General features: G+C 41.1%; 1 protein-coding gene across 1 annotated transcript in view; it reads left to right on the top strand.

The window, feature by feature from the left end:
• The first annotated feature begins 1,438 nt into the window (after positions 1-1,438).
• Positions 1,439-18,114, top strand: part of EEFSEC (eukaryotic elongation factor, selenocysteine-tRNA specific) — a 124,796-nt gene continuing 108,120 nt past the window's right edge. Inside the window, exons 1-2 of the mRNA XM_035546846.2 lie at positions 1,439-1,466; positions 2,185-2,658. Of these exons, the coding sequence (XP_035402739.2) occupies positions 1,439-1,466; positions 2,185-2,658 (502 nt within the window). The remainder of the gene's footprint in view (positions 1,467-2,184; positions 2,659-18,114) is intronic.

Below are 18,114 nucleotides of genomic sequence, written 5' to 3' on the forward strand. Positions count from 1 at the left end.
GTGCAGTATCTCTCTAGTTACGATCACAGCTTTTTGTTTCATTGGTAAGTTGGCAGTCCAAGCAAAACGGCTCACACCTGAGCTCTTGCTGTAGCCTGTTAGGCTGTGTAGGCCATTGAAATGGGCATTTCCTTTATCTCATTGCCAATTTTTAGAAGAATTGTAGGAACTTTAAGACCTCTATACTCTGTCAAAGCTTGCTGACAGTGGTGGGTATTTTAGGTGTCTGGAGTACTGTTGGATAATGCCTCTTCTGGATGGGAATCAGACCTTTTTTCACCTTTCCTTCTGAAGCTATCTAGTAATTAATGTTAAAAGAATTAAATGGTATGTAATATGATGCAGGGATATCTGTGTGGATTATGATATTGTAGGGCCTTTTCTTGTGGGAATAGAAGTATACTTTCCATTAACTTTGCAAGTATGTATTGATATAACAGATTGAGACATTCAGGGCAGTGAAATGCACATGAGCTATGAAGCCTTATGATTTCACAGGAAACTATTCAAAGCCTGGGAACTTGGTCTGAAAAGTGACATTATGCTTAATTCAGCTCCCATGACGGAGCTCCCATCAAGCTGAACTATTCTGCTAAAGAAACCTATTAACCAGGCTAGCTCAGTGCATTGGCAGTACTCCTTGTGAGTTTCTTTCTTTCCTTTAGGGAGATAGTTTTCTTTCAAATAGCACTGCATGCTAGGAATGTCTGCTTTTTTTTTTTTTTTTCCTGTGCCACTGACTCATTGACTCTGTCATCTTGACTTCTGCATTTTTGGCTAGGAGGGAGGGGTAATTTGTACCCAGATTTAAAGCTCTGTAAATCCTTTCATATTGAAAAGATATGAAGCAACCTTCTTTGTAAGAAAGCCTGGTGTTTAGAGTCAAAACCTAAAATAAATCCATGATGCTGAAAATAACCTCAGGCAAGTCATCTTGCCCTTCTGGCCCAATTTTATAATTAGTTTCTGATCTGTGAATGCTAAATGCTATTAGCAATACATATTATTGCATAAGGTGAGCAAAAACTGTTCTCAAAAAAAAATCTGTATAGTGCAGGTCTAGTCTATTTGGACACCTGTGTATGGCCTATAACAGTTCCATTATTGTTTTCTTGGCTTGTAAACAGCTGTTATCATTTGAAATAGTATTTAGGACTACTTAGTAGTTGTTACTGAAAATGCAGAGCACATGTCTTAATGCTTGTGTTAAGTGTTGTGACCAGCATTTGGCCCTGCATGCCTCATGGGCTATCAATAAAGGGATATCAGTAAAGCCAGGTGACTTAAACTAGTGAAATGTGCTCCTGCCCTTATCCTATTACATGCTCCCAGGCCTCAGATGGTTGTCTACCTGGTTGGTGGTGGTTGGTTTTGTTGGTTTGCTGGAGAGCTGTTCAGTATTGCTATTGATCTTGATTGTTCTTAATTCCTTCAAGGTATGATTTTTAGGAAGTATCCTACGCAAAGTAGGTATATTTGCAGGAGAAGGAATTATGTAAACCCAGAAATCAGTGAATAAAAGTAAAAAGAATGAATTATCTAAATATTTTGTGTGTGTGTGTGTGTTAATTTGCAATGTCTGTCCAACTTCAAAACCAAATTTCAGCCCTGTACTTCCATCGGCACCCACATATCCTTGCAGGCAGGACAAAGGTGTGCTGTGACAGCGAGTGGGCCAAGCTGAGTGGCCCTACAGTGACTAATTAGCGTGGGCAAGACAGCGGGCAGGGACAATTAGGGAAATCCATTCCCAAGGCCTTCAGCAGGTGCTCATGGCTCCCTCTAGCTCTGGTTAGGCCTGGCCCTGACTAGCCCCAGGCCACCTGAAGAGGGGCCATCAGCTGTTTGGTGTATGAAGTTATTGGGTTTAATTGCTGCTCCTAGATAAGGAGGCACTGGAAGGGATTGTGGGGTAGCTCTGTGTGGGGTGCCGTGAGGTGAGTTGGGGGCTTTTGTCAGGATTTGGGTGTTTTTTGTTGCTGCAGGTGTGGCTGTGAGGTGAGTTGGGGTTTTTTATTGGGACTTGGGTGGGTTTTGCCACTGTGGATGTGGTTGTGACCCATCACAACACATGTGGCTGCTTTGTTGCCTCTCTGGGCCGCCCTTTGGCGTATGTACCACAACCACGACGCCCTCGCTGCTCTTTTACACCACTTTTACTTCACGGCGGAGGAAGGCTCCCAGCCCACGCAGGGCAGACCCGCTCGGCGCCGGGGGGCGGCTGCGCCTCTCCCCGCTCCGTGCCCGCCTCGGCCACCGTGGGGCCGGGCCCGGCTCCGGCTGCGGCTCTGCCCGGGCCCGAGGCCGCGGAACGGCGGCGGCGGTGCCGGCGTTGCTGCAGGGGCGCTGTTGGGACGGACCCGGCCGGCTGCGGCGCCGCCATGGCCGCCGTGCCCCGCGTCCTCAACGTTAACGTGGGCGTCCTGGGCCACATCGACAGCGGCAAGACGGCGCTGGCCAGGGCGCTCAGCACCACCGGCTCCACCGCCGCCTTCGACCGGGCTCCGCAGAGCCGGGCGCGGGGCATCACGCTGGACCTGGGCTTCTCTTGCCTCCGCACCGCCCTGCCGCCGCAGCTCGGCCCGGGGCCCGGCGAGCTCCAGTTCACCCTGGTCGACTGCCCGGGGCACGCCTCCCTCATCCGCACCATCATCGGCGGTAAGGGGCAGCGGGGGCGGCCGCCCCTCCCCGGCCTGGTGCGGCGGGGCTCGGGCTCGGGTCGGGGCTGGCACAGGTTTGGTGGCCTTGTCACCCATCCCCGGGGCCCCTCCAGCACAAGCCCTGCACTCCGAGGAAGGCTGGCTGGAGAGGGGAGTGCTCCGGTGGTCTTGGCGCAGGCCTGCCCGGTTTGCTTGCAAGCCCTTGGAGAAAAGTTTTGTAGCATACAGACTCTGTGGTATGGAAGTGTAATATTAGCTTCGTTTCCCTCCCCGGTTGAAGCTGCCAGGTTGGTATCCCCTGTGCTGAGAGCTGTGGTGCACTTGGTGGGTGTGCTCGTGTGTCAGACCCTGGTGGTGCAGAGGCCGAGGGCTTCTCATGAAAATTGTATGGTTAGAAAGCATCAAGTGGGTTTTAGTCATCTTCCGTTTTAGTCTTCATTGAGAATACACGGAGACTTATCTGGCTTGCTTTAGAGGTTGTTTTAGGTTAGCTCACCTTGTTCTGTGAGGAATAGCACCTCCCACCTCTATCTCTTCCAGAAAGTTGAGAGGCTGTTGGTGCGTGACAGGGATTGTGGCTGCAGGCAATGCAAAGTAGTCCCAGGCTGATAACCTGAAGCTACAGGGGCTTCAGAAAATTCAGTTCCCGTGCATTTGCTGTGCTAGTGCCTCCTTAGTGTCTAGGAGGCAGTAGTTTTGTAATGCGATGTACGCGTCTTGGCAGCTACACTGAGGTTCAGGCCAAGTTACTCTTCACGATGTATGAGTTACCCCATTTTGAGCAGTCATAATACATGTAAGTGGTGTTAGCAGTAATAACATTGTACTGCTTGCATTTCTTTTGGGTAGAATAATAAATACTTCACTTCTTGATTTCTGCAGCGCTGTCAGTGTGCGCTCCATAGCTGGAAGAGAGGAGTGGCTGTGTGCCGAATCCCTGAAATCTGTGGTCTTTGAGTCTTTTGTATTTTACAGTCTGTTACTGGGCTTAAGTAATTGTAAGCACCTGATTATCTTCTGAAGAGCAAAGTTTATTTTGGCAAATGGTAGCTTTTCTTGGACACGCTGGTAGAGTGACTTGTAGATAGACACTCCTTTCTTTAGGAAACAACTAATCTGAGCGGGGTGAACTTTTTCTGAAGAGGACTCAGGAAGCCCTGGAAAAATAGCTTTTGTTATCGCTTATTTTGGAGTGGTTATTTGATACATAGACTTCTTATTGCTTCCTATTTATTGTTTTTTATGAAGAACTTTACAGCATTTAGTCACAGCTGTCTAAGTTGGTTGAATAAGTTAATCAAAAAACATTATTGATGGGCCGTGCTGGGAGAAGAAAGGATGTAGATTAGACTGGTTGAATGATAATTTTCTTTGCAGCAAGCATGATTCTGTACAGGTAGCAATTCATAAGCTTGTCAAACTTGCTTAGTTCCAATTATACCACATTATGTATTTTAATGAAAATATTTGATTCGTATGACTTACTGCAATCCTATATATTAAACAGAATTGCAAAGAAAATGCAGTATTGTGTTAATACTGAGAGCTAGAAACTTCAGCTGCATGCTTGATAGCATACACATAAATCTTGATGTTTGATGCTTATTTGTTTTTACTACCAGGTTTAAAAAGTGAGACCTTGTTGTTAAAACCTGATCTATGCTGCTGGGACTATTCAGGGCACTCTCAGTTTTAGCATGTTTTGGTGAAACTGAAGTATATCATATGTAATAGGATACATCCTTCAGTATTTTGATATTGCCACCCTTTCCAGCTTTTCAGAAGTGGAAAGCCAGGCCTCCCAGATCACGGTACTTTAAAATTTAGATTTTCATCTTCTTCCTCAGCATAAGTGTTCAGGGTTTGCCATTCCAAGCATTTTCACTACAACTAAGAAGGCTACTGCTCTCTTTTAGATGCTATGATTTTCCTCTTATGTTTCTGTTTCTAAGGCTGTTAAATAAAATATCAGAGCAAAATGTTTTATCTTCTGTGTTAATTCTGCATGTCAGAGTTCCCACAGATGTTGAAAATGCTGCTCTTCTGAAATTAAGTCCTGAGATTTCTGTAGCTTGAGTTAACCTACAGAAAAATGGGAGGTAGAGGGTCTGCAATAAAGGGAGCAGGATGTGAGGAACTGGAAGGGGGATGAGAAGAGGGCAGCTTTCTCCTATGTATTATCCTCATCCGTGTGCAGCTTTTGCTGTTGGGGCTACAGGTGTGAAAATATGCTGCTGCATGCTCTTGTTTGAAGCTCTTTCTTTCATTGAAGGTTCTGTAAACTGGTTGGATCCCCTTTGAATCCCCCGTCATGGGGGGTTGCTGTCTGCTGTGGCTGGGTAGCAGTGGCTTTATTCAGTTTGCTAAATCTGCCACTGGGGCAACTAGCTCAAGAGGCTCCTTCTCAGGAGCTTTTTACTGGCTTCACAAGAGCGACCAGCAGCCTGTCATACTCTACCCAGCATCTTTTCTGTGCTCCCAAAATGCTCTAAGGGTTAATTCCTCTCCTGTGTGAGGCTGATAAACCCACTTACAGATCAGCTGAAACTATTTACTGTTCTTTAACATATTTTTGAATCTGGCTAGTTCTTGAAGGGCATTTTTCATGGCTGAATGTAGTATTGCATTTTTGTCATGCTACGCTAGGTAGCACTTGACCTTGCAAATACTTTTCACAGTCACTCACAGGATGCTTATTTAGAGACAATACCTTAGGATTATGTGAATGCAGAATATTTGAGCAGTAACCAAATGGAATGGAAAATGGAAGTCATATTTCATTCTCTGTGGCTGCATTTTTCTTACGAAGCTTGTCCTTGAAATGAAAACCTATTGAATGCTAAATCAAGTGTTTTGTTTTTTTCTAACCTGCATGCTAGGAATTGGAAATGTTGTGGACAGTTCCACCCAAGTTACTTTCTTAAAGTTTTATCTGGAAGGTGATAGTCAAGCCTGGAATGGAATAAGCGATGGGCACTTGCCTTAGTACATAGTGTTTTTTGCTTGTATTTAAACCATGCTGGTTTATTCTTCTACCACAGACTTTTGTGTGTCTGATGTCGCAAGGAGGTATTAAGTTACTTGGGATAGTTTCATGGTTTGGACTCTGCTGTGTACTTCATTTAGTTGCACTGTTCTTCTGAACAAAAGGAACAGAACTTTTGAAATTAGTATAAAATACTAGGAAAAAGACTTCCCTTGCTGTAGCAGGAGGTAGTCTTCCAGATAACGAGCAGTACAACAAGTGCTGTTTGTATTTATGGCTGTTTGTAGTCAAATTGCTAAACAGAACGCAGACCTGAATAACTGAATTTTAATGGTCAATTCCTTAGCTTGTCGCAAGCAGCAAGAGGCACTTGTATCAGCCGTGCTTGCCTTTTGCACTGAACGAATGACTGCAAAGTGTAACGCTGTTTTCCTCCATTGCTAGGGAGAGTTAAGAGGTGTCTTGTCAAAATTTCATGCTCACTGAGGTGAAGTAGTCTCTGTCAGTGCTGTTTTTTTTTTTTAACTTCCATTCTTGTGTTAGATCTCGGCTCTCCAGTCTTCGGCAAAACCGATGTTAACCAAACCGAAGTAAAACAAGACTTGCTTTTAGGTTTGTGTGTCACAGACCTGTGCATCCAGAACGGTGTCTCAGATGAGTTCAGCAGCAGGGGATGCCCGCAGAGAGGTTGTACGAGTTAATCTTCCAGAAGAAATTCAATCCCCATATTTCATTTTAGGACCAGTTTGCGTAGCAAAGTAGTCTAACCAGTAGCAGATTTTTTACTTGCTGATGGTTAATTTCATGCCCTACAAAGGGTCAGCACACTAATACAGAAGAACATGATTACCTCACCCGAGCTTTCCCCACACACATGCACTGAGGGGATCCTGCGGGGTTTGTTTTAGGTGAGCTGTTGTCAGATGCGTTCTGTTCAGCTCTGAGATGGGTTCTCAAAAGAACTCCTACAGAAGAAAGTTATCTTTTTTTTACCCCGTGAAGTTCAAAGGACGGAGTAGCCTTATAGGGTTTTAATTGGAAAGCTACTGCTTGACCCTGGTTGTCTAAACCTGTGGGGGAATTCTGGCGAACTTGTAGTTTTGTAATCCTCGTGCCTTGCTGAACCTTTGACCTCTTTACTTTATAACCAGAGCTTCATTGTCACCATTTGTCCCTGCAGTTCCTTTCAAAGAAAACTGCCTTGCAAGTGTCTGTTTCCACTTTGCTGCTGTGTTCCGTTAAGGAAGGGTATTAATTCATACCTGATACATCGGAGGGGCCAAGACTTTTGAACTTGCACAAGAGCTTGGGGAGGGGGAAATGAGCATAGCGAAAGCATGTCTTGCTGATGCAAATGAGTACAATGAAAACAGTCTTGGGAGATCAAGGGGAATGTGGGCTTGCTACCAGCATCCAAAGGCGGTCAGATGCAGATTATTTGTAAGATTAACAGAGCGCCAAAAGAAGGTACTTTTATCGCAGACGTGTTGTTTTGATGAAGTTGTTGTAAGCTTTTAAGAGGATTTGTAAACTCAGGGTTACCTTTACATTGATGGCAGCATATTTTCTTGACAGTAGTGCCAACTTTTGCTTGTTGACACCTTTGTGAAGATACAACCGTTCTTGTTGTGTTTTTTTTTTTTTTTTCCATCCCAGGTGAGAGAGAGCTCTGTGTATGGTTTTAGAGTGGTATATACATCTTACATTATATGTATGGGTTACTGTGAATTTTCATGGAGGCTTCTTGATGTTGGTTGTTGAGGGGAAGCCTGTTTTCTGGAGGACAGAGAGCTTTGTGGTGGTCAGCAGCTACTCGTCTGGTCAGGAAGGTCACTGGAGGGATTTGAGGACTTGCCTGTCAGCCTGAAGTGAGAATAACACAACAGGCAACCTCGTTTTGTTGAAAATATTAAAGTACGAGTCCCATGTAATGTAGCTTTTCTTCTTGAGGTTTGATGCAGTGGAAATGGTCACGAGTCAAGAGTTCACCATTTCTAGCTAGCACTCTCTAAACCCTAGTAAACTTGTTGGGTTCACGGTCCTTCTAAATTGCTGACATTGCTTTGTGTTAAAAATGCAAATAAACTTTATTTCTGTGAATGAAAAGCCTTTCTCTTGAAATTGAGTGCTGTTTTTTAATTCACTTCGAGGAATTTGGTTGGAGCCTGCTACTTGTCAGACAAATTAAAGGACTATTTTTATTGAAATTTTTAAATTAAAACCCTTTTTTTCTATTAAGTAACTATATCTAAAGAAGAGGCAGCTGGTATAAAAACAGCAATGCTCTAAAAAGCCCTCTCCTCAACCCCCTGAAATGCAGCTGTGTCTACAGGATATTTCGGCGCACAAGAGGGCAGTGTTTGCTTGCGATGTAGGATCTTAATGATAAGTATGTAGGGTAACAGGTCAGCATGGATGGGGTGACCTTACTTGGAAATGAAACAAAATCAAGTAGAAGATTTAGAACTCAACTGGTGCTTAACTTTCTCCTTCCTAAAGAAAACGACCCCTGTCTTTTAAGGAAGGTTAGTCTTACTTCATTTACAATTTGAATAGCGTTTTTATACCTAAAGCAGTAAAAATGCATAGGGTGTCGTCTTCTATATTTCATGACAGGCAGGTAACCCAGATGAGATGGAACAACTGGTTTTCATTGAAGTTGCATGTGAGGGGGATGACACTTCATCCACATAAAGGGCCAGTCTTTTTTATTTTACAACTATGGAAGATTAGCTAATTTAACCTGTAAAGCAATTGGAAATGTGGGAACCATGAAACTTAGTATGCAACTCCTTTATTTTCTTCCCTGTTTTCCCATGTCATTTAACCCTGTAAAAGCAAGGTAGTTGTATTAAATCTATTCTGAATTGTTTCTGTGCTGTAGAGGGCTGCTTGTATATTAGGAGTAGAATGAAACTTGTTTTTAGGTGTGTGCACCAGATACTTTAAAACAGAATGGTGGTCTTTGTGGAATTTTAATCTACCTGTATTATAACCTGAATTGTTCTATCCTTCCATTACTTTTCCCTTCCTTCTTGTTTTTGTGCATATTAATGCTTTTTTGAGTGCAGTAACAGTGAGGCTAGTTTACTTGCCGGTTATGACTTCTATTTTATGTTCTTCTCTGCTTTTTTGACTTGAAGCTGACTTCCACGTTAGTTGCACAGGTTCAATGTGCTCCTAAAGTACACATCAACTGTTCAGTAATATCAGAGAAAATCAGGAAGAGCCTTCCTTTTTTGGTCTATGGGCTTAAAAGAAAGCCCTCATCTTCTGATCTCAAAAGTTATATTCAATAATTGCCTCCTCTTTTACTCTCTTTAGAGTTCTGTCATGTTTCATGTAGTGTTTCTAGGATTTAGCTTTTTAAAAAGAGCATATTGTCTGAAGATGTGATCTATAATTTAATTCTCCATCTTAAATGTAGACTGTAAATGAGTGGCTTTATTGAACCATGTTTGAATGTTAAATTCTCTTGCTAATATGGGATAATTTTTCTGCAAAGCTTGTGAATGGTTGTGTGTGCATACTTACATACAACAAAATTGTGCTAATTCACACTTCATTCTTTGACACAAAAACTTGACAGCTTCTCAGGAAAACATAATAACCAAGCGCTGTAATGGTGCTGAGTAAGTCTGTTTGATCGCTCTCCCTATTGATGTAAAAACAGAATTTCTTTGTTCCATCATACTGTGTGCTAGCATTCATCAAATAACTGCATGCCTTTTCATTTCACTTTTGCATCATGTTTCTTCTTGCTTGAGATTTTGTAAGCTCTCTGGGAGAGTGGTCGAGCTTTATTAATCTTTTTTTAGGAGTTTTTAAATATCAGCTAATATGAAGTCTTAGAATAGATTTTACTCAGGTATTTATAACATTGTAAAATATGAAGCACCCTTATAATTTAGTTTGACAACAGTAATTTTTAAAGCCTGTTTTTTAAAGTAGTATTTTTACTGATGATGGATCTGTTTGCTTGCTAAATAGTCCAATTTAGCAATTCACAGTGGTCTACTTACTAAAGCAGTTTGATTAGGTTCTACTGTATTTGTTCTACAGCTTGCTTTAGAAGCTGTCTTCAATTACTAGATGCTAGATACAAATTGAATGATATATTGCTTATGTATAGAACCCACCTTTAATAACTAGTTCAGCTTGATGGAGCCATGAACTTTGCTTCCTTAATAGGTCTGGGGGTTTTGTGTGTTTTTTACTAGTAATAATAGTGTATGTTCCTGGATGGCTGTAGTAGCGTTTTTCAAAGCCCTTAGAAAAACAAAATGCAGATGGAAAAATCTAGGGTACGATGCTAAAGCAGACGTGCAGCAGATCTTCCAGCTAAGAAAGCAAGCCAGATCTGCACATTGTCATTGTTAACGTCCGTAAGTGGAATAAATAGTTGTTCCTGCGGTGTGGCAGCTAGTTGTTTTCTGTCTGGGAACCCTAAGGTTGGCCTGGCAAGCAGAAGAGCAAGGACAGATGTTGAGTGGTGGTGATTTCCAGCTGGATTCTTGAACGCGTTGTGTTCTGTGGGTCACTGCTCATAACAGAGCAAAACTGAGCGAGAGCTCCAGCAAAGAAAGACTCGAACAGCTTGTACGATAGCTATGATTGCAAAGATACTGTGCATTCTGTGAGAACATATTCCCAGTGCTATCTGTAAAATTCAGATTAAATAGCCATTCTGAAGTGCTTCCTTTAAACTGTTTGCTTCCAAAAGCATTGCAGGCTAAGTAAATACCAATAATTCTTATTTCCCATCTCCTTATCAGTTATTCTACCAAAATGTTCTTGCACAGCCTATCTAATCACTTCCAAGTGAACATGAAATGGTTAGTGTTGGCTTCCAATTTGAATTATGATCTCTGTTTCAAACTTGAGCTGATTAATTTTACGTTAGATCGTAATTATCAGCTTTACCAGCACTAGGGGTGGTTGCAGGCAGACTCCATATATGAGGAATATGACAGCGGAACAAGTTGGTGAGTAGTGGAAGAAAAGGAAATAAGAGAGTTTAAACAAAAATGAGCTAGTTGTGTTCAGCAGCACTGCAAGGGTAAAGGATGACATGGGAGAGTTGAAAATTTTTTTTTAATCCAAGTTTGGGTTTAGAGATTTATAGAATTTGACCTAGGTGAGAAACCAGGCCTCTCACCCCAGCCTGGAGAGAAGAGATGATTCATTGGGACTTAATGTTTTGTTTGCTTAAAAACTTCTTATTTCCTTTCAATTCTTGCCATAAAAGGATCATGAATGTTGTTTTGTTGACTGTAGATCTGCTTTTTCTGCAGTGCCAGAAAAGTGAATTTAATCCAATCCCTTGTAGCGTTTTTTTGTCTTCTGTGCCAAAGTTTTCCTTTGTTTTGTGTCGTCTTTGGGATGCAACATGTGGTTGGCACGTAGCAGTAGTTGGTGCTCTCAGATCTTGGGCACTCTTCTTCATTGTGGAACTTCACCTCAATTTGTTGTACAAAGTTTCAACTGTCTTTTATCTCCATTAAATGTATCGTAGAGCAGGTGGGCATATTTTAGAGATGTTGCCTGCATCTGTAAAATTTGAAATGGTCTTTGAGAACCTGTTGGCTAAGGAAAGCTATAGAAATACTAGAGAACTGTTGATGGTACTGTCCAATTATATTAACCAGGGTAGGCAAGGGAAAAAGTCTTTTGTTGCAGGCGTTTATTCATACTTAAACCTACTTTGGTTATATTAAACACTTCCCTTCCAGCAGTATTGCTTTGGAGAAGAAAGTTTCCAAAGTATACAAAAGCTGCATTTGGAGAAAGAAACAAAATTATTGTATTTTCTCTTTTTTGGGATCAAGAGGGGGAGGGAAAATGGTTTCCTTGTATTTAACCGTGCCGTTGGATGGAAGACAAAGCTCAGTCTCTCTTGCTGACTAATGTCATCATCGAGGCATTTTTTTCTCCCACGGAGCAATTTTGTCTCCATTGAGACCCCCACAGCCATTGGCAAGACCGTGGCCCGAGATTAAATCTCATGCTTGGGTGAAATTCTAATGACTGTAATTGTTTCCTCTTTTCAAGTCTGTGGTCCCTTCATCAAAGAGTGGTGCGGAAATTATGCATTTACGTTGTAAAAGGGGAGGTCATGATTACCTGAACCTGTGGTTGACTTTGGGGGATTCTGTGTCGTGTTCTGGCAGTGGTTATCCACGCTGACATTCCAGTATGCGAAATGATTTAAAGCGTGGCTTAGACTACGCGTGTAAATGAACGGGGGCAGGTCTCAGCCCTCCCTGGGTTTGGGATGCTCTTGTTTGCTGCCATGTACTATCGGCGGGTTGTAACCACTCCGTCGGCAGCGGTGGCAGCTCTGGTGTCTTCGTGTATCTCAACAGGAGTGAAGGAAAAGTAGTCAGTGTGGCTTGGGGGAGCTTTCTGCACCTGATCCGCTGCAATTCCCAGCATATTGTAGCCATGAAATTGTGCAGGGCCTGTCTCCCCCAAACAGGAGGGCTCAGAACTTACCAGCTGGGTGGGTCACTGTTAACCCTCGTGCTTTGGCAGTTAGTGGTGGCGTCTGAACCCTTCAGCTTCTGAAAGGGTTGCACCAGCGTGGTAGGGCTGCGCGTGGAGGCTCAGCAGGTGAACGCGGGGGAGTGGGGATCATTCCGTGCAGTTTTATAGAGGTGGGTTCCTCAGTCCTACAGGACTGGAATGCGCACACGTCCGTGTCACAGTATGATGGAAGGGTTCAGAGAAGTGTTTGTGTTGTCTGACCTTACCATGCAGTTCTACGTGTATGCAGTTTTGGAACCAGAGCATCCTCGAGCTTCTCTGGAGATTTATGGAAAAAAAATTCCTATATTGTGCATTAAGCACAAACTTTGGAGTTTGCACTTAAATAGTTTATGAAGCAGCCTTTAAAGTTTTTAGAATAACTGACCAAGAGATCCTTTGTTAGAGAATAAAGAAAATAGTTCAAATGCCATTTAATTTTTTCTAGGCTGCTCTCAGAGACTAAAGAAACCCCGAAACATAAAGTCACTTTAAAAAGCATTCAGCATCAGAATATCTTCCTGATCTCAGTGAGATGAGTATTCAAAAACACAACGATAAATCCCACGTGCCACCAGTGCTGGTCACCTAAGTGACCAGCTTCAGGCACATGACATGGAAACTTTGGCCTGTGTCTGGTGATACAAGTAAAAAAAAAAAAAAAAAAAAAATCTTATCACCTTTTCTCTCTCTCATATATATTAAAAAAACTCCTTAATGCCTGAAAAAAAATTTTAGACCAAAATGGTGTGTAAATGCACATATGTATACACATAAAATGCATTAAAAAAATGAAGTTTTGCTGATCACGTTTGTCCTTGAATATGGCATACTTGATATTTCTAAATATTCAAAAGCCATGAATTAGGCATCCCTAAAGAAATTTAGTTCTTTTAGTTTGCTTACTTTATAAATTTTTCACCTTATGCTGAGGGACCACCATTGCTTACCCTGAGTGGGCTTTTCACCTACAGCTGAGATCCGCCCACGTTTTCAGTCCTGCCGATGAAGTTACGATGATCGGTGATGTTTACCCATGTATCTTATTGAGCTTGCCCTTTAGTCTGTGCTGTGTATTAGGATATCCAGTAGTGCTATATTCTGTCCAAAGCTTTTTTTTTTTTAACTGGAATCTCTTGTGGAAGAGATTCTCTTGTCTGTTTGGGGTGCTGTGTGTTACATCTAGGGGCAATGCAAAAAATGCATTTTGATTAAACTGACCTATACCAAACTTTGCATAGAGAAAGAGGAGGTGAAGGGCAGGAAAGACTTTTGAACTGAAACATATATATTGGTTGGTGGCTGAAAGTCCAGGTTTTACTGAAATTTCATCTTCAGATGCATGTTTTTGTTACCAAACCGTATTCACTAGCAAGTATTTTTTTATTTTCTAAATGTTTTTAAGTTTTATCTGCTGTATGAAGGACTTGATTATTCTCGTAATAGCCAGCACTGAGTTGAGGTGTTGATGGCTTCTTCATTTGTTGTTACTTAAAAGCCAAACAAAGCAAATGTGAAGATAGGTTTAACTTTTATTTCTAAACATAAGCGCTGTTGTCCTTTTCCTAACCTACCCATGCACCAAGAAACCAGCATGTTTATATTAAAAGAATGGTTTTTAGAAATATATTCAAATTGATGCAGTGGTTGAATGTGAGCTTAATGTGCTCACTTCTTTTCCCTTTGAATTTTAAAGTTTTTTTTATATTTGTCCTTTTTAAAAGGACTGTAGACCTTAGCTAGGAAAACTGTAGATCATGTTTAAAGTGATGTCAGGTGTATGGAATTTTTTTCCTGTTTTCTTGCATATAATTGAGTCAATCCGAGGTAAATACAGAACTGACTAATGTGAAATTTAAATTAGTTGAAAAAAATTAAATTGGTTAAAAAAAAGTTAAATTGGTATCCTTTCAAAGCCTGCACGTACTGTTTTAAGCCTTCTTGCAATAGCGTATGGGCTCATATAAGAACAGTTGGAACAAAAAGGGCTATGGGAATGTTTGAGGTTAAGCTGTATATTTATTCTAGCAGTGTATAATAGTATTTCAGCAGCATTTTTGCTTTGTACTGGAGAGCTAACAACTTTGTAGCATCTGAAATGCAGCAATTTTTACAGTGTTTATTGGACTCTGAAAACTTCCAGGAAACCGAACTGAAATCATCATAATCTCAAGATGCACGCGGTTTGGGGACAGCAGTATTGTGTTTGTGCTGCTGTGCTTTCTGTGAAAGACTTATATTTTTGTCCCAGTCTGTGCAAGCTCCCCTCGATGTGTTGTCTGTTCAGAAGTGGGTTAAATATGTTCCGTGAGGGAGAAATGTGGGTTTCTGTTAAGAGAATGCTGAAGCAGGGTCAGATATTTTCCCCCTTCCACCCATTTTATTTAGGGGTCAGATGCATAGTACAGCATAGACACGACAAAAGTAGCCAAGATCAGCTCAGCTGAAGTACTGCGTTTATGCGAACTTGTCGTAAGAAGCAGAGCACTGTGTAGCACCAGTCACGACTGAAATACAGGATGCTTGAGCCATAGTCTAAAGGTGGCAAACATGACTTTGTACGAGGTCAGCAAAACAGCCCATCACACTAGTTTTCCGAAATTACGTATATTCTTGTCTGCTGCTAAGTGGTAACGATTGTTACAAAATATTCTAAATGCCTGAGTTGTGCTCTCTCTACTTCTGTTAGTTCTGAGGAGCCAAAAAAAATCAGGTTTTAATCACCAAGGTTGTACTCTTTCTTGTGCTTTCAGCATTTCATTAAGCAGTGATTAGTACTCTTTAATTATGCATTACTTTATCTTAGTGATGCATTGTTGGTTTATTGAATCTGGCTGATGCCTGGCAATTCCAGCAGATTTTTTTCTCGCTGTGCAAGAACATCTAAGTAAGCAGTAGAGGTGTTTATAGCCTAGGCTCTGTTTTTAATGATAATGTTACCTGGTTTTTTGAAGGAAAGTGGTAAACATGAGATTTCTTTTTCCCTTTTCCCCATCTGAGAGAGGCTAATAAACCATGTAGCGGGCTGATCTTGAAGCTTGTAGTTGGAATGGATTTTTCTTTTATGTTTATGAGCTGGGCACTTCCATGAGATAATAAAAAAAAAAAAAAATTAAAAAATTAAATGGTGCTGGAGGAGAGAGGAGGGTGAATGTAGTGGACAATAGTTGAAAAGCAATTTCTTTATACTAGTGTCCTTTCCTATAAGAGGAGGAAATGAGAAAAGGATCTCAATACTGTTAAAAGCTGGCCTTGTTTGTTTTTGTCATGACTTGGATAAGAATTTTAGGTGGGCGCTGGTGGGCTGTCAGGTAGAATGGTTTTTGATAGGGGGTAGGGTTGCTGATATCCCACCCTTACTATACTTACATTTGTTTTATGTTGTCTGTATGTTTAAAAATTATTACATATTCAGTTTGCTTCCAGGTTTAACAGCATACAAGCCTGAGTTTTAGTTCAGCAATGCTACTGAAAAGAAGTAGGCTTCTTCGCCTGCCCAGTGCTGCTGCAGAGAGAACAGATTGTTGCTGCTATCTCTCGGTACTGAAAATTTCAAAGCTTTCATTTTGCTGGTAAAATCCCTTCCCACAATGTGTGTACTCCAAGATGTCGTGGTTTATTTTTTTTCTTGGACAAACAGAACTTTAACTCTTCAGTAAAGAGCAAATCTTCTCGTTGTATATTTAACTCCTATTTTTTTTTTCTAAGCTATGGAGAACATTGCTTGTTTAAAACATGGTGACTACCAAATGAGCAAATATTTTTATTTTTTTTCCAACTTGTGTCTGACAGTTTGTTTCCCCCATAAAGTGCATCTTGCTTAACAAGTATACTAGCGTTACTTTATTAAGGGAGAAAAAATGTAAATACCTATTTGTGATGCTTATCTAAATTTTAATTCCACGTGGACCAGTCATTAAAAACAATTTCATTTTCTTTACCTAGATCACTTCTTTTCCTCTTCATACACTATTTCAACTTTGTTTTTACAATATAGCAAGGTAATTTTTCCTCAAAAGTAGACAAAATGTGGCATTTAAAATACAATGAAAAAAATTTATTGGGAAAGCTTTCATGAACTCTTTGAACAAAAATTAATTTTGAAATCTACAGTAAGTTGTCAGTGAGAATATACTTAGTAAAGTTTCCTTGTATTTCTCTTCCTTTATTATTATATAGTTCTTCAACAGCACTTGTCTCCATCATTTGATAGGAATGCCAAAGGGATTAGATAATAAAAGAAGCATATTTACTTAAGCTAATTTGCAGTGCAGCTCGCATGCTGAGTCCTTCATCCCTTGTTCTGTCAATCTAGTTTCTGTTGTCAGAATTGAATTTGGAATCTGTTGTTCTAGAAGACTTGCATGTGAAACAAGACAAGACCTAACAGGTTGTAGAAAGTAGCAATAACGTACAAAAACTTGTACAAGGCAGAAGCACCTAAGCATGCCTTTCTGCAAGAGGGAGGAGTGTGTAGTCTTTGGGAATTCTTGTTCTGCTTCTGACACTGGTTGGTACCAATTTCTGCTTAGAAGTTGCTTTTCTTAATCACCTGAAGACTTGTATCGTGGAGGTGAACTTCTTGAGTGCAGGTGGTTTAGCTGGAGTTCTGGGCACTTTATTTCTAGAATCCAGTCCAAGATAGATTATGATGGCTCAGTGCCTGCGGTTGCTGCTCTTTGGGTTGTTGGTGTGACCAGTGGTGTCTTGAAATGTGCTGGTTACCTTGGTCCATTTAAAAACAACTCAAATGTAAATTTACAGGTACAGCATGCTCTGGAGTGGAAGCATTACTGCTTTGCAGTCCGTGTTATTTTCTTGTTTATCTAGGGTTGTTAGTCCGTTGGGTATTTGCATTAAATACCTCGAGCAGTGCCAGCATTCCAGGGAGGCGGTCACATGAGCCTGGCAGAGCACTGTGTATTCTGTGCAGACTTTGTTTTCTGTAACCTTTCTTCCCACTTCCCTGGGGATGTTTCCAGCCTCTGTTCTAGCTTTAAAAATTAGTTTGGGGAGAGAAGTCCCTAATTATCAAGTGAGACATAGGAGGGAGAGTGCTTGTGGGGATGAGGAGCTGGGAGACCTGCTGTACTGTTCTGCTGATGGCTGTTCTTGGTCTCAGAAATACAACTGTGGCCTTTGGAAGTTCTGATCTTGATTAGTTTTTTACTTAACCAACAGACGTTACTGCTTACAGATGTCACTTAAACAAACTGCCACTACTACTTGTAAAGTGCCTATACCCCGAGTAAATAATTCGGTTTTATTCAATTCACTCATCCCAGAGAAAATGCTGGAGAGCTTGTGCTGAATTATTCTCAAGTATCTATGATATCTTGGTGTGTTGTGTTTTGTATAGTATTTGAATTGGACTGTAAAATTACTGTGCAGGACTGTGTTGAACCATAGAACCCTTCAAGATTATTCAAAATACCTGAAATAAAACCTCTTTAATCATGAATTTCTGAGAGATGAAAGGACCTTTTTTGTAAGTCGATGGTTTTTGTACGTTCACCTAACAAGGTACGTGCTTTTTTAGGTATAAAACTTGGAGCAATACAATTCTGAATGTGGTAAGTGATGTCTAGTTTTATTTATTAATTAAACTCTCCACCACTTTCCTCCTTCACAGTGACTATCAATCACCTCCATTATTACAGTGGATTTTTATTAATTATATGGACGATGTGCGCTATTTGTTTCACATTAAAACAACTTGCAGTATCTGGATTGCTTTGTAGTATTGGCAGTTCAGACAGCATATCCAGCATGAGATTGTACTTGGGACAAAACAAACTGGGATGTGAGATTTATGTGACCTTTGGTCACTTGGGACTATTCTGAAGGGAGATGTAGATTTTGTGCAGTCCTCGTCAGCGAGAGTTCAAGTAAAAATAGATATGCTGTCAAAAACATTTCTAATGCCATGGCAGAAAGTGTGAA

This window comes from Cygnus atratus, chromosome 10, assembly GCF_013377495.2.
Source record: "Cygnus atratus isolate AKBS03 ecotype Queensland, Australia chromosome 10, CAtr_DNAZoo_HiC_assembly, whole genome shotgun sequence".
In the NCBI taxonomy this organism is placed as follows: Eukaryota; Metazoa; Chordata; class Aves; order Anseriformes; family Anatidae; genus Cygnus; species Cygnus atratus.